Raw genomic sequence first — 25,264 nt, 5'->3', positions numbered from 1 at the left:
GAGATTGCAGCTTGTTCCCCTGTTTGACCTGTTACAGAGTAAGTTGTTTGGGCTCAGAATGTGATACTGAACAGCTATATTCTAGAACAGGTAGAAAGAAGGAAGAAGAGATGGATGCCATGAATATTTTTTCCAGCAATATAAGAAAAGACCGTTAATGCTTGCCAATTTTATAGTGATTCTTCATTAAAGGAAATCACATTCCTGAGCTCTGATCCAGCCATTCCTTTTATTCAGGACTGCCAGAAATTTTGCTCTACTTGAAATAGAACAAAGAACTGGTGGTACTTGGGTGTGAATAACAGGCCAATATGTTGCTCTGTGTGTGTCTGTGTGTGTGTGTGTGTGTGTGTGTGTGTGTGTGTGTGTGTGTGTATGTGTGTGTGTGGAAAGAGAGAACCTAGGGCAAGTCATTTCACTTTCTTGGGCCTCAATTTCTTAATCTGTAAGATTAAGGAATTGGACTAGATGACTTCTGAGTCTCCTTGCAACTAAAAATCTATGATCAATTAGGATATAAACTCCTGGAGGGTGAGGATTGTTTTATTTTTGTCTTTGTAGTTCCAGTGCACAGTACCTGGTTCCCAGTTGGTGCTTAGATATTTGTTGATTGATTGATTGATCCTATGATTCTACTTCATTTAAACTAAGAGAAGAATCCAGGTGTGAAACCTGCATCTTATTACAGCCATACTAAAAATTGAAATGAAAAGATTAATAAACAAGAGAGCTAGAACACACCTAAGTCTAATCATGGCCAGCAAGAATGAGGTGACCTTGTGGAGTTTTGGGTAGAGAAGGCTAAGGAGTACTTGGAAAAGAAGATAGAGGGGAAAAAAGAACTTTTGCTTTGACAGGATGAACCATTTATGGAAGATTTTTACCAGTACCATGAAGTTGAAGGTGATCTCTGACATTAAGAAGTTATGTTTTTCTAAGCTTTAACTCAGTCCTTTTTGAAATGTTAGAGAATGGTCTGCCCCCAAATATCTCCATTTTCCTGCTAAAATGCCTGACATTCCCATAATTATAATTATGTATTCCTTTGGGTTAAATCATAGTTACTCCTTAAGTTCAAAGTCCCTTTTAAAATGGAAGATATTTCCTGCAAGGCATAAAACATTAACTCTTTAATTCCAATTAATAATTATCAGGGGTCAATTAACCAGAATTTCTAGCTGAATCTTTGAAAATCAGTTTAGAGGAAATAGGGTGGAAAGACAGGCAGGAACTAATCGGGTACTAAATGGTGGGGGGGGGGAAGGTGTGTTGAGAAGGAAAGGGTCCACAAGGAGAAAAAGTGCCAAACCAAGAGAGATGCAGAGGAGGCAATACTGAGGCTAAGGCTACAATAATGTTTTGACTATGACTGAAACACAGATTCTAAAGGACCTCTGTTACTAAGTTCCTATTTCCCTTAAGGCTGGCTTGTTGGAAGAGACCTCCATTTTCCATAGTTCACCTGTGCTCCTAGAGAATACCGATATTGTGCTGGTGGAAGAGTGAAATACAATACATGCAATTGCTAGGGAGACCACTGTTTAGGAGTTGGCTGTAATTGATATTTTATCAATTTGATGACTGAACTTTGGTTTGAGTGGAGAAAATGCTATGCACCTCCCAGGGATCTATTTCTTCATAATGCAAAGATACATAAAAGTAGGCTTAATCATTTTAATAATTCATCATTAAGATAATTCATTAAATGGTTTGTAAAGATATTTAACTTGGAGAGGACAATGCTACACATCGAATTAAAGACTTATCTAAGGTTTTCCCATGTTATCTGAGAAAGAACAGTCAATGTTTATAGATACCAGTTGTATGCAGAATACTATAGCAGGCAGGTTTTTATAGTAGGTCATGTCAGAGTTAACAAGGACTTAAATTATGATGACATCAGTAGAAACTGAAATATATGTGGTATAGAGAGAAAGAATAAGAATCGAAAAGAACTAAAGTTTCTAGCATGCATGACTATTGGTGTAATTAGCAGAAATTAAAAAAAAGTTAGAGATTGGAGACATAAGAATTAGGGGTGTGTGTATATGTGAGAGAAAGACAGAGACAGAGAAATAAAGGGGGCTGAGGACTGAACCTTAATGAATGTTACATTAAGGGAGCAGGTGAAGGAAGAGGAGTCGACTAAAGGATAGAGAAAGAGCAGACAGAAATGTTTGATGAAAATAGGACAACACAGTAGTGTAACAGAAGTCAAGGGAGGAGAGAATATTGGGAAGAGTGGGGATGGTGGGGAATATATTCAACAGTGTCAAACATAGCAGGGAGGCCAATAAAGGATAAGAGCTGAGAAAAAGCCATTGACTTTTGCAATTAGGGGGTCACTGCTAACCTTCATCTTGAAGAAAGCAGTTTCAGTTGAAATGATGAACTGTAAGTAGTGAAATAGCTCGCCTGAAAGAAAGCCATGATCATGATAACTTGAACCAATTTATCCAATGATAGGAAACTTGCAAGTCTTGGTAGGAAGGTAGGCTTCCAGGCTCAGGCATTGTTCAGGTTACCTCTTAAGGTTATCTTGGTAATTGTTTCAGAAACACGTGGTGCCTCTTCTTTTTTCTTCTCCAGCATTTGCTGTTCCATTCCCTGTCTCCAAAAAAGTCTAGCAAATTCTGGTCACTTGAAATTTCCATAGATATTATTCCACATTCCCAAATTTCTGAGATTTGAAAAAAATCTTGCACCAAGTTCTATGGGCTGTGTGTGGCCTGGAATGGGAAAGAGTGGAAGAAAGATGTCAGGCTCTACAAAGTTCCACATCGATACTACCTAGCATGGAATACTCATTGGAGACAGCCATTCTGGAAAATTAAATAGTTCAATTTGTTAAACATTTATCAGAGCAGGAGCAGATTATGGAATCATGGATTAGACGACCTTTACAATCCCTTACAACTCTGTGATTCCAAGGTACTATACTACTCATTTGTCCCCTTTACTTCCAATCAGAGAAAAGGAATATTCTGTTTCACAGTAGCTATCTTGGAATGAAAAGTTATGAACCGGCATCCTCTATTTAGACACTTTTTTTTTAAATGGAGAAAAAGGAGAAGATTGTTATTGTCTTCTTAAGTTTGGGGTTTGAGGTTTTTTGTTTTGTTTTGTTTTTAGCCCAGACCTATGATTTCATCATAGTGGGAAAATTCTTGATGTGGAAACTCCTGATCAGCAACTATGACTTAGAATTTTAAAGAGTTTCTGAAGTGGCACAGAAAGCTTAAGTGATTTGCCCACAAATATGCATCTAGTATCTGGTGGGATGAACCCAGTTCTACATGGTTAGTCCCTCCAGATAAAACCTCTGATCATGTTAGTTTAAATTCTGACTCTAAATAAAAATGTCAGAAAGGATATCCTTACCCACCCCCACCTCTTTTTTTATTTTTTGTTTTTGCCTGGGTCTGTGATTTCATTGGTAGGAAATTTGGGTGGAGAAACTTCCTTTTTTAGCTGCCAAACAGAGAGCTCTAACCATAACAGAATTCAAGGACTATTTGGAGATGGTTTAGAGCAGCAGGTAGTGCTTGAAACCTTAGAAGCCCCTGACAGCTTTCAGAAAAACTGATGTATTGATGAATTCACAGGGTTTTAACTAACAATGTATTTCATAATTTTGTAAGAGCTAGCAGTTCTCAAAGTATGATCTATGGGTTTTGGGGAATTCCTGAGACTTTCAGGAGGTTAGTAAAGTAAAAACTACTTCCATAATAATAAGACATTATTTGCCTATTAAAATATGCCTCCCTTTTCCAAAAACATCTGAGGCCAGATTTTCTTCAAATACTTCAATAAAAACAACATATTTCAACAAATTGCAGAGTCCAATAGGACAATACAGCTGTCTTCTATTAATTTACACGTTAAAGGAATTTGCAAAAATATGTAAAACAATGCCAATCTTCTCAATATATCTTTTTTGTTTTGGAAAATGTAGTTATTTTTCATGAAATAGGTTATTTATGTTAATATAATGGTTTATTATTATTTTAAATAAATAGATACATAATTTTAAATTATCAGTTTTAATTTCTGCTATAGTAAATACCAATAGATATAACCCACATAAACAACTCTTTGGGGTTCTCAATTTTTAAAAGCATAAAATGATCCTGATACCAAAAAGTTTGAGAAGTGATGAAAGCATGAGCCATTTTATTTAAATACACACAGGCTCTTTTCCCTTCTCTAGGGACCCAGTTGCTTTGTGCAAATACCTAAATCCTCTAACTTGACCACACATCACTTAATCAAGCAGGCAAGCATTTTCAAAGTGCCTATGACATGTCAGGTATTATAGTATTTACATAGTTGCTGAAGGCTAAGAAGAAAAGGAAAATGATAAAGAAATTCAACAGTTGTTGGCATCTTTCTCTTTGTGTAAAAAAGGGAGTAAGTAGACAAGGTGAGCTTTCATTGCTAGAAAGTCACCTATAATGTATGCATTATTTTAGGACCCAAATACTTACGTGAGTATATAGTGCTCACATTTTCTACACATGTAAAACTGGAAAGTTTTTTGCTTGTGTTATTTGGAATAAAATATTTTGTATTTATGCTTAAATTCATGCACCATCCCATCACAGAGAATTACTACCATTTCTTCCATTCATTTTCAGTAGCCTAGAGATCTGTTAAGCGGGCAACTAGGGATGGGCACCAGACTTGTAATTTCCAGGAACTCCTGGATACGGAAGCTCTCTTTATCGATCCAGGATAGCACCTTCTCTGCAAACTTTGTAATCTTAGAGAGCTGCCTAGAACATTAAAGGCTTAAGTGGCTTGCCCAGGGTCTGTACCTAATATAAATCAAAGACAGGACTTCAGTTCTGGTCCTCCTGGCTTGGAGGTCCACTCTATCTACTAAAACCAAGCTGCCTCAAAATTCTCTTCTGAGAAACCTCACTTTTCAGAGATAATTTTGGAATAGCACCTCTTGAATTATGTATGACTACTTAAGATTACTATAGATAAATCATTAACTTTCAATTATTTTGAAAATGTTGTTCCCCTCTCCTTTTTTTCTTTCCTCAGCAATTATTGTCTACAGATTGCCCTGGACCTGGAAATGCAGCAAGCTCCTGATGAAATCCATCCATGCCGGGTTAAATGCTGTTGCTCTGATACTTGCAATTGTTGGTGTGGTAGCTGTTTTTGACTTCCACAATGCCAAGAACATTCCCAACATGTACAGTCTGCACAGCTGGATTGGACTGGTTGCTGTCATAGTTTATGCTGCACAGGTCAGAATGTTTAAAGTGTTGATAAACAATACCCAAAAAGGCAAAATGGATAGTTCAGATAATACCAGATCTGTTAGTATACTTTTCAGAATTTCTTGAGAGTCATCATTCTTTTCTATTTGTTTTTATTATGTTTATTTTCATTATGCATTTCCCCCTAAACAACCTAGGAAGGTGCAGGACTTAGTGACTATGAACTAAAATATGAGATTTAGAATTTACCTGTGTCTATGTGTGTGAGCGCGTGCATGCGCACACATAAATATGCATGTACATGCATGCGTGTGCTCTCATGGTGCGTGCAGCCTTCTCATTAAATCTAGTTTTGGTAAAATGATAAGACTCAAATGGAGCAGAGGTTGTTCCTACCAGTGATGAGGTTCACAACCCATCCCATTCATGCTTGCTTCTCCTTGGTCACTTTTCCCTATATCTTCCCATAAGGTTGTCATGAGATCCATGAAAATTCTAGCAGCCTTCCTAGCTGTCTACTGATGTCACAAAGATTAAATGGTACTAGACTAATATTCTTGGAGATTTTAGTATATGTCTTTTTATCCCAATTTGGGTCTAGGATCATGCTTTTTTCTCATTCATTCATTTTGTAAACATGTATTAAGCACCTACTATGTGCTATCCACTGTGCTAGGTAGTGGGGATACAAAAACATAAACCTCAAACTGCCTCTGACTTCTAGAAGCAAGGAGAAGTAACATGTACAACAGAGGTTCCTGAACTTTCTTGGCTCATACAGCCCTTAGTGACTCAGTAATTATTTTTTTCAAGGCCCTAGGCCAAAAAAGAATACCTCACAGTTTCATTTATTAAGTAATGAGTTTGTTGCATCCCAGCATGCTGTGGCACAGTTTGGAAACCATAAGTAAATGCAAAATATACACAAATTGATATAGTTGGGGAAGGCCCTAAAAACTAGAAGATCAGGAAAGGCCCTCACGTATAAGGTGGCATTTTGAACTGAGCCTTGAAGTATTCAGAGATTCCAAGACATGGAAGAAAGGAGAGAAAACATTTGTGCATGAAGGATAGTCTGTCCAAAGGCAGGAAGACAAGAGATTAAATGTCCTCTACAGGGGACAGCAAAGATGCCGCTGTGAATATAGGGTGAGTAAAAGGGAACAACGCATACTGAGCCTGGCAGGGTAAGCTCCATCCAGATTCTGAAGGGTGTTCAATGCCAAGCAGAGGTATTTGTACATTATCTTAGGGGAATTAGGGGGCCACTAATCCTTCTTGTTGAGGAGAGTAGCATGGTCATTCCTGACCTGAGCTTTGGAAGCTTTGTGGAGGATGGATTAGAAATGAGGGAACTTGTGGCAAGAAAATTACTGAAAAAATCCAGGTGAGAGGTGATAAGAGCTTGAACTAAAGTGGTGTCCAGGAGGCTGGACAAGGTAAGATGGCCGTGTCAAACTCAATTAGAAATGGGGGCAACTAAACTATACATAAGGGTCCCTATTGGCCATATATTGACTTAGAAAACCACATATTAACGTTATCTATGTTGTATTATATTTTTATTTTGTTAAATATTTCCCATTACCTTTTAATCTGGTTCAGACTGCATTGAAGCACATTATAGCCTGAGTATTGTGGATGGCAGACTATATGTTTGATATGGCTGTTGTAAGTGATATTCTTCATACCTTCCCCAGTATCATGAATTTAGGAATAGTAGGTATTTATTAAATATTGTTTGTTCCTTCATTCTAGAAGAGGACCATGGCATCAGGAAGGTGATGCCATGACTTGCAAGCGAATTGGATTTAAGTGAGGGAGGGCTGTGCAGTCACCAGCCTCAGTCTCTCCTCCAGAACCATCTGTGTCCAATGGCAAGATATAGGTCAGGATGACTGGAGATAGCTCCAGATTTTTAAGTTAAGATCTTTCCCAGGTCTCAGTTTGATTGAGGAAAGGCCCATTCAGTGATTAAGGTCAGGAAAGAAATGCTGCAGAAAATATCCTCTTTTACCTAGTTAAAAAAAAATCAATCTGGGAGGGGAAGACCCTGTGAGTTTCTGTCTAAAACAGAAAGAATTGCAATTTAATTCACTCTGAGTCATCGGGGCCCAAACAATGATTAAGTAGGATTTGGGCAGAGTGATTTGGGTTTAAGGTGTGGTCCTTTAGGAAGAAATCTAGCTGGTAAACCCCAAGATATCTTCTGATAAAAATTTAATTCCTTCAGACAGAACACCTGCAGGTAAAGTGAGAGAGTGAATGAATGAAATCCCTTACTATTATAACATAGGAGTGAGTCATTCGGGCAATGTAAAGTTCCCACCCTGCCCTATCATTGCCAAATCCTGAGTTTCATATGTGTGGCTAAAAAGGATGAATATACCACAATAGCTAGTGTTTATATTGTGCTTTGAGGTTTGCAAAGAGTTTTATGTATGTTTGCAAAGAGTTATATATATCATTTGATCCTCACAACAACCCTGAGAACGAGGTACTATGATTATACCCATTCTACAGATGAGAAGTGTGAGGCTGAGAAAAGTCAGATGACTGGCCTAGCACTGCACAGCTAGCAAACGTCAGAGTCAGGATTTAAGTTCAGGTCCTTCTGACTCCAAGTCCAGGGTTCTACCACAGGACCACATAGCTTCCTAGATGACACAGTCCTTTGGCAGAATTGGGAAGACTCAACAGCAAAATCCAGAATGCTATCTTCCTTTTGCTTTACCTGCTGGCTATATTTCCTTCATTTTTTAAAGTACCTACTGGGCTCAGAGAACTCGACTTAGAATTATAGTAAAAGCTCAGTTAAATGGAATGCCTGGGGAATTGAGAGTTCTAGTTAACAAAAAATTAAAAAGAAAGTCTGCTTGTTTTATCCCTTGTCATTGAAAAAAATTCATAAAATATAACAATATTTTGTTATCTTAGTAATTCTAGGATACTGAATATAATTAACCGTTATTAAGCAAAAGCCTTGCTTTGTTCAAAGGGACATAATTCTGAGTATCAGTTTTCATCATGCAGTATTATAGCTATAGAAAATATAGGAGCCTGGGGGATACCAGTATATCATCCATCATCACCACCTTTCACATTTCTACATAAGGCTTTGTTGTTTACAAACGTTCACATTTGTTTCTTACAAAGCACAATAAAAATGTGAGCTCTTATCTGCTAACAACCCTGTGAAGAAAGTAATAAAGTATTATATTCACTTTTCACAGATGAAGAAACTGAAATACAGAGGGGTTAAGTGATTTGCTGAAAGTCACAAAGCTAATAAGCCTCAGGGCTAGTACTTAAACCTATGCCATTGGATTCCAAATCTGATGTTCTTTATAATGCTGCATTAAAAAAAAAATCCAACCAGAAAAAATGACATCCTTACTAGTCACTATGCTTTCCTGTCAATTGTCTCTTTTCTTTAAGAACTATAATTTGGAAAAAAAAGATTCCAGTTGTTTGGGGATTCAGATGAGCTGTTTTTGCTATATGATGAAAACCATTTCTTCCTCAAGGAATTTCCAGTCTAGGGCAGAGGGAAGAATGAATATCTGGCATCAGGGAAAAGCTTCCAAGTACAACCAAAAAATGGAAATCTCAGAAGATGAGTCAGGGCACAACAATATAGGATTGTGGAGGATTAGTTCAGCATTCTATGGCCTTTTCTTTTCCTATCTCTTTCTTCAGTTTGTTGTTGTTGTTGTTGTTGTTGTTGTTGTTGTTTTTATCACTCAACATTCTTAGCATTGGAGCTCCCTTTTGGAAGGAAGACTGTTTCCTCTTGTCCAGCTGGGTGGAAGCAGAAGGGAGCAGGACTTCTCCTCTGGTACCATAGGATAGGTGAACATCCAGGTGTCCCTTTGGACCAAGCTTATTAGCTTGGAATCTCCAGTGGATGAACAAATACTAAAAAGCATTAGAGGAGAACCACAGCCTTGGGTGATGATTTCAGTTCCATGGTTATCTGCAGCCACCTCTCTTGGATGATGGAGCAGAAAGAGCATGAGATTCAGAGCTGTAGGACCTAGATTGAAATCCCAACTCTCTCTACTTTATTCATTCAATACTGGACAAGCATACTGAATGCAGAACACTGTGTTCAGTACTAGAAGAGATGCAAAATTTAGATTAAAGCACAATTGCTACCCTCATGGAATTTGGAATCTAAGAGATTAAAAGGACATCAACATGGATAACTATAATGAACAACAAGGTATGTTAAGTGAATAAGAGAGTTACAAGGTGCTATGTGAGATCCAGTGAGAAAGGTGGCTACAGAAGTGGATATTGGGAGGAGAATGCATTTCATTTGGACTTTAAAGAATAAGTTTATACTCAATGGAGAGACAGAGAGAGAGAGAACATTCCAGTCAGAGGGAATAGAGTACATTGTATGTGCAGAAGGCAGAGAGTAGTCGCTTGTAGAATAATATGATTTAAAGCTGAGAGTGCCAGATTGTGGGGGAGGGGTGGGGGGGGCTGATTATTCCCAAAGAAGCATGAAGGACAAATGGAAGATAGTAGAATTGAGAACATTTGTTAGGAGTCTCTTAGTGAGAACTTCTACCAGGGTGTTGACAGTGGGAATAGAGAAAAGGGAACACGTGCAAGGGGTGTTGGGAGAGGTGAGGAAGAAAGAAGAGTCAAATACAGCCCCACAGTTTCAAACTTAGGAGACTATGTGCCACAGATAAAAATAGTGGAGTCAAAAACAGGGACATACTTGGAGGAAAACAAATCAGCTTGATTTTGGACATGAGGACTTTGAGATGTTTATGGGATAGCCAGATTTAGAGGTCATGTACGCAGTTAAACATTTACTTCAAAAAAGTGGTCAGGCATGGATATGTAGATTTGTAAGTCATCTGCTTAGAAGTAGCAGTTGAAGCTGTGGGAGCAAATGAATTACAAAGGGAAAGGGTGTCCAAGGAGAAGAGAAGAGGGGAAAAAATAGGCAGCTAGGTGACTCAATGGATAGAGCACTGGCCCTGGAGTCAGGAGAATCTGAGTTCAAATTTGGCCTCAGACACTTGCTAGCCATGTGACTTTGGGCAAGTCACAACCCCAATTGCCTCCAATAAATAATAACCCTAGAGGAATATCCACATTAAAAGGTAATGATGAATATAAGGAGTAGAGAAGTGAGAGGTGAATCAGGACCTGCTAGCCATGTGACTTTGGGCAAGTCACAACCCCAATTGCCTCCAATAAATAATAACCCTAGAGGAATATCCACATTAAAAGGTAATGATGAATATAAGGAGTAGAGAAGTGAGAGGTGAACCAGGACCATGCCATATCTTTGAAGCCATTAGAATGTAAGTTCTTTGCGAAAAGGGATTGTTTCATCTACTGTATTTATAATCCCAGCACCTAGTATAGTGCCAGGCACAAAGCAGAAGCTTAAGAAATGCTTAGCAATTGATTAGTTGAAGCTCAGAGAGAAGAGAGTATCCAGTAGTAGAAAGTGATCGATAGATTAAAACCTATAGGGAAGTCAAGGAGGATGAAGACTGGAATAAAATCATTGAATTGGCAATTAAGAGGATTGGTAAGGTCTGAGAGGATAGTATCAGTAGAAAGATGAAGCCTAATTGGAAGGGACTGAAGAGTGAGAAGGTTATGAGGAAGTGGAGGAAACACCTTTTTTCAAGAAATTGAAGTTCCAGTTTAATTGCCCAAAGAGGCAATTAAGGATGCTTGAGAAAAGGAAGCTGGTCCTGGAGGAGGCGAGAAGGGATGGGATCAAATACATTAGTGACCTTGGCAAAGTCAGTTCTCTCTTGGCTTTCATTTCCTCATCTGTAAGATAAGGTGGGTGGATTAGTCATTTCTAAATTATCTTCAAACTGTATAAATCCTTTGATCCTCAGTCACCAAAGGGAGATGGCAGGTCATCCTTTCCTACGTTGTATAGTATTTCCATGTCTACTTCTAAATTTTTGCTGTAAGACTTCCAGAAGGTATGCCATTAGTAGAAAGCCATAGCTGCAACTGAAACTCCTCAGGACAGCTTTCACATGATCCTGCTTTGGCAGTTCTGACTAGAATAGCTAAGATGAACAAAATATCCTCTGAATCATACTTTTTCTGATTCCACATAGGAAGCCTTCCTTAACAGCTGTGCCCTTCTGTTTATCTTTGCTAAGAACGAATTCCTTTCAACCTGATGTTTACATTTTACAGATGTCTGGGTGTCTCCTCTCTCTGTGCTCTGACTCCCCCTTCATCTCTGATGATGTGTATCCACATGCTCGGAATACACACCACTCACACATTTCTGTTTATTCAGTCTGAAACTAGGCATACAAAGCACTTGCCAGGAAAGGAGGTTAGCTTCTAGCTACATTCTTTTGTTCCTTGAAACCTATTTTTAGAAATATTGAACTGCCAGAGGTGATACAAGCGTGTGATCCAACTTTATTGGAAGAAGGAAGAAATCAACTGAAAGAATTCTTCCTTTCCTAAAGAGGAAAAAAAACCCTATTTTTAACCTTCTGTCACCAACACCACAGCCCCCAACCCTTTCCATGCACAGGCACACTTTGACAAACTAGTTAAATTCCATAATTTTGTAATTAAATTGACTATATAAATGTGTCCAGCTCTACAGTGGTTTTTGTTTGGGGTAACAGTATATCACGCATCAGAAACTTTTTGTATTCACATACAACAGTTGATCTTTCTTCTTTGGCTTCAAACTAAGAGCAGAAATGAGGGTTCACTGGCTTGTTGAGAATGGATCAGTTCACTTATAAGTGACTGTGCCTGGGGTTCCCACTTATACATGGAGTAGAGGAAATGCTTCTTGTTAAAAACTAGATGCTTTCAGTAGGACTGCTGCTAATTCCCAAATGACAGTCTAAACAACATGTCCTAGCCAAAACTGGCTTTGTATTTCAGTTTAAAAGAATAATTGTGTGTGTAATGCATTTATATACATACCTGAGGTTGGTCTACATTCCTTGTCCATCCTCAAACTCAATGGACATACCTTATAAAGACTATAGAGAGAATGAAAGAGAGTTTTCAAGATCATGTAATCTTTTCCCAGCACTTTTAGTAGCTGTCCCTGTGGGTCCTACATGCAAAATTAGGACAGGTCTGCTTAGATAAAGCTATTATATTTAGTAATAAGATGGAGTTTTCATTTTGTTTCTCCATTTAGACCCATAACTTAAAGACTGGATTTCTCATGAGTGCTAAACTATGGGTGAGGAGGTAGAAGGTGCTGTCCTCTCTCTTCCCTATGGGATTTAATTGTTAGAATACTGGTGGTGGTGCTTTTGTTTTTATTCTTTTTTATTTTACACACACACACACACACACACACACACACACACACTTTTTTACAATATACTAAATCTTCTGTCATTTTGTGACAGTGAAACCTGATCACATGGGACTAGATTAAATTCTTAGTAGATATAACTAATAAGGATCTACTCATATGTAGAAAAGGTATTACTCTCTAGTGGGTTTTTTTTCCTTCTAAGATTCTAGATGTGGAAATCTCAATGTCAAGCTCCTCCATGATCTAAGGAAAATTTTTTCCCCCTTTCATCAGTAAAGTCATAGTCTACGTGATTGAAAACATCTAAATCATCTGTAAATGACATTTGATAGCTTTCAGTCTCATCTTTATTTTTTATGTTAATAGTATTTTATTTTTTCCAATGACATGTAAAGATAGTTTTCAACATTCATTTTTTATAAGATTTTGAGTTCCAAATTTTTCTCTCTCCTTTACCTCCTCTCCCACCTGTCTCCCCCCTGGCTCCCCCTCCCCAAGATGGCATGCAATCTAATACAGGTTATACACGTGCAATCAAGTTAAACATATTTCCACGTTAGTCACGTTGTGAAAGAAGAAACAGAACAAAAGGAAAAAACTACAAAAAAACCCCCAAAGTGAAAATAGTATGCTTTGATCTGCATTCAGACTCCGTCAGTTCTTCCTCTGTATGCAATCTCATCTTCTTTAAAAAAAAAAATATACCATAACCTACTATAGATATGGAAATAGTCTAGTGGTATCAGTCAGATCATTTCCAGAAGATGAGAATTTCTAAGTCTGAGCTAAGAGAATAAACTTGAAAGGGTTATAGAGGTAAGCAATGCAAGTTATTAAAAGATTAGAAAATATGAAACAAGACAAATGCCTAGAAATTGTCCTGCTGAAGAAAAAAATGAAAAGTTGATTTAATTAAGATACACTTAGCTAACCTCAACTTAAAGAGCAGCAAGACCAGAAAGACATGTCCTTAGATTTGCCAAGAATAACTTTTGTCTTGGTGTCTAAAATTATGTCAACTTCTAGTAATAACTTACCAGCTGCTCTTACAGAAAATTAGGGGTTTTACGTAAAACCCATCAATTAAAGTAAGACAGATTTTCAAAATAAACTTTAAAAAAGAATCTAACTAGATAACGGACCAGCAAAGGAGTTTCTGCAATGAAATGTAGCTAGAGAGGGTGACCGAGAGAAGTTTGGTCAAGATTAATTAGAAGGTTCATGAATAAGGCCTTTGTTCTAGTATTGAAGATGATGCCCTAGAGAAGAAAAAAAAATGTCCCTATTGGCATTGCATTTGAGACCTTCTTCTGACTTTGATAATGTCTTCTTGATAGGGTGGGAATGAGTGCCCTTGTCATAGGTAATCCTGTATCTGAGTTAAACATTTAGAACTGGCCATTAAAATGGGGAGCAAAAGCAAACCTAAGAGCTGAGATGGCCAGAAAGAAGCCAGTTAGACATATCCATGCTCACTGGTTCCCAAGGCTCCTCCAAAGAACAACCTGGCCCCAGAAAAAGGAAGGATCATGGAACCACAGAAATGGTAGTGGCTAGAAGTGGTGGTGAAGCCAATGATAGAGTTCCTTACCAATGCTGAGTTTTTGGACCAGTTCTCTTGAACACAGAAAACCTTGGACAGCTCTAAGTTCCTAGAACAAGCCTCTTTGAGAGAAGAGAAGTTTCAGGATATCATGCCAAGGAGCAGCAAGAGTCAGGGCTGCAGTCAGAACAAACTTGAACTTTGCCTTTCATTAGTTCTGAGATTTATGTAGACTAAATTTGTCTATATAACTCAATAAAACATGCAGATGTTGTTTCCCTAGCAGCATCAAGTGTTTCATTCTTTTTTGTTGGAGATGAGAGGAGTGTTTTGAAGGAATATGTAGCTCTCTGGAGGAGGTGGGACTCACCAGAGAAGAGAGGGGAATTGTCTTGCATATTTATTATCTTGAGTGTCAGCCCTTTGAGTTTTTCATTTTGTTTTGAGTAAAATCAAGCCTACCCTCTATATTTTATGTATTGTTAGCCTAAGTGCTTTCATGGGAGCTTAGGATTATTTAAACATATATGTTAAACACAACACAAACACAATATGTGTGTGTGTGTGTATGTGTGTAATTGTGTATTCCTAGGGCTCTCTATGGGTTGTGGAAAACAGCCCATTTAAGATATTCTGTGGCCACAAATTGAAAAGAGATTTTTGAGGTATACCCCTAAGATTAAACTTGATCCTTATAAACCCGTAACTATGGGACTATGAGTATGGTCCACTTGTTACTCTTTTTCTTTTTCTTTTGGTGAGGCAGTTGGGATTAAGTGACTTGTCCAGAGTCACACAGCTAGTGAGTGTTATGTGACTGAGGCTGGATTTGAACTTAGGTCCTCCTGACTCCAGGGCAGGTGCTTTATCCACTGCACCACCTAGCTGCCCCCTACCTGTTACTCTTATGTCATTTCTCAAATGACATATTGAAAGGATTAATATTCAGAGAATTCTAAATTCATTTTTCCTTTTTTCACAAGGGAGAATTAAATCATGATTTCAATAGACAAAGGGGAATTAGTAAAATATAAAGGTAGGAATTTCTTTTTTAAAAAATCAAGATTTATTGATCCTAAGAAGAGGGAGGAGTAGATAAGAAGACATCAATAAAATTGTTTTTGTGTAAGACTTTAACATTATCTTTATTGATTTTCTGTTATTCTATTCAGTGCTTCAGCCTGACAAGATCTTTTTGGATCTTGACTCTATCATCCAATGTGTTAGCTATCCCTCTCAGGTTTGTATCAGCTACATATATGATGAACATACCTCTATACTTCTATCCAAGTTATTGATAAAAACTTTCAACAGTGAAGGGCCAAGCCCAGATCCATTGAGTGCTCCACTGCTGACCTTCTGCCATATTGACATTGAGCTGTTAGCAACTGCTCTTTGAGTCTATCTAATTGTATTATCATCTACTACATATCTCTCCTATCTTCTCCACAAGAATAGGATATCTTCATATCATAGAAGAGCCAACATTTCCACATAACCTTAAAAAGGAAATACAACAACTGTAGAGTAATATTCCTTCTTTTAAATTTAGGTGGGGGATAGTGTGATTTTTTTTCCCTCAGGGAAAATGAAAACTTTTTCAGGGATATATCTGTTTCATAAAGTGAACAAAATATCTTTATGCAGTTTTTAAAGGGACTGATTATAGTATGTTTGTAAAAGGAAACGTTTTAGAGGAAAATGGCAGAAATATAAAAGTTGAAGTATATGTATTTTATACACACACACACACACACACACACACATATATGGTTAACATAACGTTTCCATGTATGCATAAGCATTTTTCTTCTTTCCCTTTGTCTCACTTTCTGGACAAGTTATATGTGTATAAGTACAACAGAATTTTATGATAGAAATTGGACCTCCCTCCACCCACCCCCCAAGGAGCTCCAAATACCATAAAAGAAGTTTCTGCTGGTAGATTTAGCTAAATGCTAAAAGTTATTACAACTGGAGATTTCCACTGAGTCCACTGAGCTTAGAATTGTTTGGGTACCTGGAAGAAGAATTGAATATCTAAATGTTTGCTTTCCTTCTTAATCCCCTGATTCTGGGAAAGGGGAGAGGGGAAACAAAGCTTTTATTCTTTATACTCTAAATAGCAAGAAACAATCCTCAATCCTATTTATAATTTTACTTTAAAACTTTAATTCTTTCTGTCTTAGTTCTTTGTTATATGGAGAAGAATAAACCTTAAAAATGTAAAAAGAGAAAAGAACAATTATCAGCACTAACACTTTGGGATACTACTCTTTGTACTCAAAAAAAAAAAAAAGAAAATCAAACAAGAGGATAGAGACTAAACCTGTGATTTCATTGATTTTGAGAAGAGTTCCTGATGAGGAACTTCCTTTACCAACATGGATTGGCTCTTGGCAATTTATGGACTTAGAGAATTGAAAGCTAACACTTAATAGGTATTTATTGATTATTAATATTGACTAGCCACAGGTTCTCTACCCCTGAGAGCACTGAGAAGTTGTGACTTGCCCAGGGTCACACAACCAGTATGTATCAATATGTATTCTGAATCCCAAGCCAGCTCTCTATCCACTGCAATATTTATATATATATATACATATATGTATGTATATAATTATACAATTAGTGTGTCATTCAAAGCTCAGCTCAAGTGCTACTTCTTACATGAGGTCTTTCCTTGTCCTCCCAGCTGCTAGTGCCGCACCCTGCCCCCATTTTCTGTTTACTTTTAATATATCTTATATACATATATATGTGCACATTATTTTTCTAGATAAGAATGTAATCTTGAGGTCAGGGACGGGTGCATTCCAGTGCCTAGCATAGTGCCTGATAAATAGAAGGCACTTTAATAAATGTTCAATGATTGATTGGTTGTGGTTTCTTCCCTCTGCAACACCTGGTACATGTTTCTTTGCATTCTTTATTTTGGTTTTGTAGGGCTTTGTAAAGCTACCCTGAAAGGTTGCCATTAATAATTCCATCACATTAATTTACTTTTAAATAATAACTGTACATTTATTCAGCTATTCCACTACCTTTGAACATGTAAGTTATTTCCAGTTTTTCACTTTTACAATAAAGCTGCTACAGATCAATTTTTTTCGTTTTAATAACATCATTCAAACGAGGTGCCAGTAGGGAGATTACTAGGTCAAGTGTGATTTATATTATTGTATTTTACCAAATTATATTCCAAAAAGATTGTGCCTATCCTGAGCTCCACCAACATTGAATTTTATTGTTTGGGGGGGTGTGTGCATATGTATGTATGTACGTATGTTTTACCATATTGTCAAGTTAATAAACATATGGTGGTAATATTAAAAGTTACATTTATATAGTGCCCTTTACAAAACACTTCCCTTAGGCTATTCTTATGATGTCATTGTAGAAATGTTACTATCCTTACCTTAGAGATGAGGAAGCAAAAGCCAGGATGGTAAATGATTTGCCTAGAATCAGAAAGCTACCAAGCTTTAGAGTTCAGATTCAAGCCCAGGTTTCTCCTGGCTTGTAGGCCTGTACCACAAGCTACCACTATACCACACTGATTTCTATTCTTCTGGATTATGGGAGAGTTTGGTCATATTTTCAGGTAATTCTTAACAAACTTTATTGAATTCTTCAAGAACTGCCCAGTCATATTTGTATCCTTTTAGGAATTTTGGAAGATTTTGAATCAGAAGTCTTGGCATTCCCATGAGGATTCCCCGTCTTTGAAGTTAACATAAGGAAGGGTCAGAAGAATTTAAGTGAGGAAATTACCTAGGGGTATTGAAGATAGATTTGTGTCCCTCAGGCCATCTAATTACCCTCTTCTCCTCCTCTCCTCTTTCCCCAGTACAACAAAAGAATTGATCACAAAGGGAAGTAGGGGTGGTATCTTCTCCTCCTCTCCTCTTTCCCCAGTACAACAAAAGAATTGATCACAAAGGGAAGTAGGGGTGGTAATGAGGAAAACCACAATAATACCACAAAGGATGAAAGAGATATTCTCACATTTTCAAAGGTAGACCATAATGCAAGAAAGGAAGAATGGGGCTCATATGAGAACTGGGAGTTGAAATATTGGGAAATTGAGATGGGGCATTTATGGCAAACCTCTCAAACTATTAAGTTCCCATTTGCAGATATTGTGCCCATCTTCCCTGCTCTTTTTATTACTTTTTATTCTGCATTCCCTTTTACTCATACCTTGTGGGAAACATTCTGCTACTCTCTTGTCTGCCTTACTGCATGGTCCCCACATCTTTTACTTACTTGGCCTTTCTTTTTTCCATCTTTTATCTCACTCGCCTTTTCTGTGACTTGACCAATGGAGAGTTATGACTTGATTCTTCAGAAACGTGCTTGTGTTAAATGCTTGGAGTTAGTAATCTGATCCCTATCTTTTGAAAAAGAAAGCAAAAACTAGACATAAAAAAGCTTGCCCTTCAACTCTAAAATAATCACTGAAAGTGGAAGGTAAGTTCACTGAAGGAGAACCAGGAGCAATGTGAATCACTGAGGGGAAATCCTGTGAACCATTTTTAATTTCAAATACATAGGGCTTCCATTTGCACTATTAAGTGCTAAATAAATATGCAAACCAGCCTATTGATAGTATTTTTAATTATTTTCTCCTCATTGCAATTTCCTCCTAGGCTTATTCTAAGTGCACATTAGGTTTTTGTGTTTTTCTCCTCCATCTTCTTTTCCCCCCTACCTCTCATCTCCCATTAATCCTTTGACCTCAATCAGGAAAGCTGTGGAGTGGACGTTAATGCTTTTCTCATCAGGTTTCCATCCTTACAGAGCTCACCCACTCCATCCTAGAAGGCACCTGAAAATATTCCTTTAAATTCAATAATTCAAGAGTCCATAGGGTTCCCTTAAATACTTATAGGAGCAGTGACACCTAAAGTAAAGATCCAGCTAGAAGCAGCTTCTGTATTCTTTCATTCAGGGCAAGTATTCATGATGAAAATGTGCGAGACATGTAGCAGGCAGAAACCCTTCCAAAGGTAAAACACAGACAATTGAAAAAAAAAAGGAAATAAGAAATCCCCAAGATGCTTGGGGTGGGAAAATATATAGGTCTCTCTGCCCTTCTTGAAGCAACCTGAGCTACACACAGGATCAAAAATTTCTGGTCCACAAATAGATGCCCATAGATATGGAGCTGTCTTTTCAAGAACTCTCATGGATCTATGCAGTACCTGAGCATCTATGAATGGATAAGAACTGGTGTTTATAGATTTACTGAATTAGTCATCAATCTTGAGTCTAGTTTGTAGCAATCTGCAGTGGAATTGAAAGATTTTAGAGTTTTAAGAGCCATTTATGGGCTTATGTGGGGATATGATTATGGAGATATATATATATATATATATATATATATATATATATATATATATATATGATAAGGAGAAGATATGATACATAAGCTTACACTGGAATAAAAGGAGCAGGGCATGATCTAGAAAGGACAGATTTCTTTGTCTCTGGTTAAAAAATAATCATTTTACAATGTTTACTTAATTACCAAAGGAACAGAGGAAATTTTCCCACAGATCTCATCTCTTACTCATCTGATGACATTGTTTTTCTCACCACTAAAGCAGCCTTTCTTGGCTAAGCTAGATAGGGTGAATATGCCATTGTGGAATATTTTTGTTTGTTTTTTTGGTTGGGCAATTGGGGTTAAGTGACTTGCCAAGAGTCACAGCTAGTAAGTGTTATGTATCTGAGGCGGTATTTGAACTCAGGTCCTCCTGACTCCAGGGCCTGTGCTCTATCCACTGAGCCACCTACCTGCCCCCAGAATATTTGTTTTTTAGGGATAAAAAAAAATCTTCCCTTAACTTTGAGCTAATGTTTCCAAGAAATAGTAAATAATGATAATAGTATAGTAAGAAATAATAAATAAATAATAAAATGTGCCTTTTGTAGAAAGAAGTAATAAAAATTAAAGTTTAACCTCTCAGCACTTGTTTATCATGTTTAGCTTCTCCTAGGTTTTCTCATATTTCTGCTCCCTTTTGCTCCTCCGGCTCTCCGAGCAATTCTTATGCCAATCCATGTTTATTCTGGTCTGCTCATCTTTGGAACGGTGATTGCAACAGTACTTATGGGAGTGACCGAGAAATTGATTTTTGCCTTGTAAGTACATGCAGTATTTCATCATTTCTCCACTTCATTCTTTCTGTATTAAATATTTGCTTTCTGAAAGCATATGATATAGCACTGAGCTTTTCCTTTTTTTAAAGATGATAAAAGGAAGGCCTATAGAGGTTAAATGATGATTTTGCCCAGGGACACTATAAACAGAATTCTGACCCTTGCCCTTAGAGTTCACAGGGACTCAGTACCCTGGTCCTGTAAATTCTTCAGGTATTTATTTTTGTCAATAAATTTAAAAATCAATTTCATAGTTTTATAGTTTCCTTTTTAATCATTCTTTCTCTCCCTTTATTTTTAAAGGAAAGATCCTGCATATAGAGATTTACCCCCAGAAGGTATTTTTGTCAATACCCTTGGCATTCTTGTTCTGGTGTTTGGTGCTATTGTTTTTTGGATAGTCACTAGGCCTCAGTGGCAGCGTCCCAAAGAACCAAATGCTAAATTTCTTCAGCCAAATGGAAGTACTCCAGAGGGTAATGATTATTCCGTGACAGGCGACTTTGGCAACGTGGACAAATCCGATGTGGACAGCGAAGCAGCAACAAGAAAAAGGAATCTCAAACTGGATGAGACTGGACAGAGATCAACCATGTAAAGGGCTATTTGCATGTTGTCTTATAATTTCACTTCAAAACATCTCCAGCTCAGCTGTAGCTAGATATGAAGAATCTTCCTATTCAGCTACAAAAACAATTAAATTTTATATATCTTTATTTTAACCAGATGTATTAAGTAAGTAGTAGTGTTTAAAAAAAAATTACACGGTGTGGTTGAGGGCCAGAACTGATCTGAACTGAAAAAGAACATAATCAATTTGGGAGACATCACGTAGTAGCTTTTTTCTTACCAAGAACCAAAGCCCCACCCAGACTGACTATAAGTTCTCTGGTGGTAGGGACAACCTCACACCTTTTTGTATCCACCAGTGCTCAGCTAAGTGCCTTGCACAGAACGTGTGCTCAGTCAATGTTTGTGGGTTAATTTGATGGACTAGTAGCATCCCCTATAACCTCATGTCTGTCATCTTTAGCTTCTTCTCAGGCCTTCTGAGCTTGGGAGCTAGACAAGACTGAAGGGATTGTATCAGAGGCCTGAAACACCAACTTAGATCATTATTGAGCACTCTCAATGTCTTTATAGAAACCTAGTTGAATAGAGTGCTGGGCCTGGAGTGAGGAAGACCCTAAGTTCAAACCTAGCCTCAGACTCTATCTTTACTAGCTGGCACTTAACTTCTGTCTGCCTGTTTCCTCAATTGTAAAATGGGGTTAAGAGTAGTACCTACCTCTCCAAGGTTGTTGTAAGGACCAAATGAGATATATGTAAAATGCTTAGCACAGTGCCTGGCACCCTAGATGCTTAATAAATGCTTGTTCCCTTCACCTTCTCCTTTCATAGTAAAAATATTACATGTGCCTAAAGAGAAGTTAGCAAGACAAACTGGGCAAATTGTGCCTTTCTATTTTTCCCTTTTTGCTTATACGAGAACCTCCTAGTATAGACAGGTTCAGGCTGGACCTAAAAAAGATATGAACCTAGATTTTGGAGTCCTTACAAAATGATTGTATCTGCAGTTGGTCCCAGGAATTATATTGCCCTTTGGCCTTTTTCTAGTTCAGAGAATGCTCCAGGTTGGCCCCAGTGCCACCTCGAGGCTAGTTAGTGTCCATTCTAAACCAGACATCTGAGCCTGTCCTAGAACAGTCCTAAGTGCTTAAGGTGTCTCCACAGTAATCCTAAATGCCCTATATTTTCTCCAAATTGGAGTAACTTGGGATTTCGTTGCATGTTGTAGGGAACTTTATGGATTTAGGTGTACTCACCTCAGCTCTCCCTCTTGACTGAACCTCAGTGATATGCCAGAATCAATCAGCCTAAAGGAGAAGCAAAATGGGAGCATTTACCTCCTGTATTTCTCTCCTGTGACTGATTCCCAAATAACTAAGGGGTTGTGGGATGTACAAGTAATTCCACTGGTCTTTCTCTGCCCCCCTGACAGTTGAAATGGGCTTTCAAAGCCAGACCCCAGTTGATTCTAGCTAGTTCCATGTAACATAATTATGTTCTGGGTTATGTTCCATATACGTTCTACCACTGGCTGTTTTTATTCTTCTGGATTTTAGTATCTGGACAGAGTTGGGTGTGAAGGCCAGGGAGAAGCCTATAGGATAAACCAGAGCTAATGGCTAGGTTTTCTACTCTCTATGCCCTCCAGAACTTAGATGAATCTCTACAACTTTAATCCTGAGGCCTTAGACGTGAATAAGGTCTAAGTCTAGAGGTAATTGCTTAGTCTCTAGAGGTTCTATTGTGTCCCTTAAATTGGAACTTGGAGTAGTGAAAATGCTCTCTGTACCTACTCAAAGTTTTTGTTTGGTTGATTTCGTTATTGACCTCCCACAAGTTTTATAATAGCACTGATATTACAAATGCACAACAATGTCTTTTTTTTCTGATGCTTAATAGGAAAATTGGTTCTTTAGTAGATAACCAGGAATTGCTAAAACAGATGAGAAACCATCTACATTTTATCACATCCCTCTATAAGCTCCCAACCTACTAATTTGCCTAGTCACTCAAGTATTTCTTAGGGTGACAATGAAATGTGCTATCTAATTCTTCTTTTACTTCATCAGCCCTCTTCCCCATGGATTTATAGCATTGTCAGAATAGTGACTCCATACCATGTCAATTTCTATGAAAACAGTAAATAAATTTAGAGCAACCCACTGAACTGAATCTAGCTGCATTAGAGAAATGGATTACCAAGGACCACATGATAAGAGTGCTTCCAGAATCAGATTAAAATGTAATTGGGAAGTGTTTAACAAGATAAATAAAAATAGGTAATGTAAACTTATGGATTTCTAAGTCAATATGTGACTACAGTGATTCATTTCTGTTTGAATTTGACACCACTGGTCTGAAGTACCATATCAATAAGATTCATGAAAATGTTCATTAAAGAGCATATGTTGAATGAAAACTCTTTCAGTTGATTTGGGGAGTTTGGATGCCGAGCATTTAGCATTTGGGATTATCTTTTTTATTTTACAGAGGATAAAGAAAGTGGGTGTCAGAGAAAAGTTAATTCTTGATTTGCCATTAGACTATTACCCCATTACTAATTATTTGGGCCACCATTCATCCTAGCCCTTTATTCAACCATTCTTGTAAGCAAATTCAAGGGTAATCTTAAGAGACATTATAGGAGTGTCTTTTCCTTCTTACATAGCCCCTATAAAAAAAAATCCATAGTAAAATATGTCATCTTTTTTTTTTGTCTTAGATTCCTCTCTTAATTGGCTTTTGTACTAATGATAATTGCACCTTTATCTTTCAGAAACTGATATTTCCCCTTAAAGGATCTCACCTCACCACCAAATATCTCATAATAAGTTTAAAAGAATACGGGAAAAGGAAACCTTGAATATTCCCAAAATAATTATAGCTTATATCATCAGCAGAAATGGTCTGCCCTGGCTCACCCCATAATCTAATTCCAGGAGAGAAAGCTTTATTTTAACACTTATTTAAGCCAGCACCAAGGTAATTTCTAATGGTGGTTTTGTTGAGAAATTTAAATGAATATACTTTTGAATGAATGTCATCAGATGATAATATCTTCCTGCCCCATAAATTAGAATGAATCCTCACCATGTCACTTTCTTTTCTGTATTTATATGGCTTCCTTAAGCCAGGATGTTTAGGAGAAAGACCTCAAAAACCTGCAATTAAATGACAAAGAAATCAACTGCACTTTTAAAGACACACTGGCAAGTGGTTTTGGTTATCTAGAGTCCAAAGGAAGAAAATGTACATGTCATTTGGTTTAGGCCTTTTCCTCTCTTGAGCTTGAAATTGCAGGGAAGTAGAATGGTGTTGACTCTCAAGACTCAGAAAGGGAATATGCTTTCCATTGTCTGATCAACCGCTGTGATTACTAATCTATGACTGAAAGAAAAAAAACTGGTAGTGATTTTTTTTCTTGGAGTGACCTTTTAAAATAGAAGCACATAGTATAATGCTTATGTTTAACTAGGAATCACAAGAAAGTACAGTAGAGTGCATAAATAATCATTACTTATCATGTATATTGTACTTTAAAATGATGACAGTTGTTTTAAACGAAACAAAAGGTTTTCATCTTGAAAGAATTCTTTTTATCTCAATATGTTCATGGGAGACTTTCAAATAATCTGAATATCTTATTACTTGTAGAAAAATGCATCTATTTTTCCTGACCTGTTTTTATATAACAATAAAAGCTATTTTTGAATCTTTCATCTCTTGTTTTCAATTTGTACAATATGCCGGGGTCTTGGCACAATTTCAAAGCTTTTAGTCCCAGAGTTTTTTTTTTTAAGGATGATTCATTCACTGAAAATGCCGGAGTTTTTCTCTATAATTTTATATAGAACTGACTAGTGTCCAGGAGGATGGTCCTTCACTGTGAATGATATTACCTATATAGGAGACCTTTATTCATTCCTTCATTCTTTCAACATTTATTAAGTACCTATTGTATGCAGAGCACTGTTGGAAATTATTACCTGTACACAAGGTCTTCATTTTCCCTTTCATTCTTTCAATATTTTTAAAATTTTAATTAATTAGTTTTTAGTTTTCAACATTCACTTTTATAAAATTTTGAGTTCTAAATTTCCCCCCACTCCCTCCCCCCCACCCCTTCCCAAGATGACATGCAATCTGATATAGACTATACATGTGCAATCATATTAAACATATTTTCATATTAGTCGTGTTGTGAAAGATTTGACTCAGTTCTCTATGTTTCACAAATGAGGTTTTTATCAGAGAAATTTGCTTCAAATTTTTTTTCACAGTTACTATTGCTAACTCTCCCTCCATCTTATTCTTCCCCCTTTATTCTATTCTCTTCTTTCACCCTATCCCTCCTCAAAAATGTTTTGCTTCTGACTCGAGCCTCCCCCAGTCTGCCCTCCTATCACCTTCCCCTTCTTTTATCCCCTTCCCCTCCTACTTTCC

The 25,264-nt window shown here is 37.3% G+C and overlaps 1 protein-coding gene across 1 annotated transcript in view; it reads left to right on the top strand.

The window, feature by feature from the left end:
- The window catches only part of CYBRD1 (cytochrome b reductase 1), a 38,197-nt gene extending 13,659 nt beyond the window's left edge, over nt 1-24,538 (top strand). Inside the window, exons 2-4 of the mRNA XM_020990830.2 lie at nt 5,053-5,261; nt 20,079-20,233; nt 20,555-24,538. Coding sequence (XP_020846489.2) covers nt 5,053-5,261; nt 20,079-20,233; nt 20,555-20,849 — 659 coding nt within the window. The 3' untranslated portion in view covers nt 20,850-24,538. The remainder of the gene's footprint in view (nt 1-5,052; nt 5,262-20,078; nt 20,234-20,554) is intronic.
- The last annotated feature ends 726 nt before the right edge of the window (nt 24,539-25,264 follow it).

Source organism: Phascolarctos cinereus, unplaced genomic scaffold (assembly GCF_003287225.1).
Source record: "Phascolarctos cinereus isolate Bilbo 61053 unplaced genomic scaffold, phaCin_HiC Scaffold_726;HRSCAF=1367, whole genome shotgun sequence".
Lineage (NCBI taxonomy): Eukaryota > Metazoa > Chordata > Mammalia > Diprotodontia > Phascolarctidae > Phascolarctos > Phascolarctos cinereus.
Note: the sequence above shows the minus strand (reverse complement) of the source record. Positions and strands in the feature narration are given on the sequence as shown.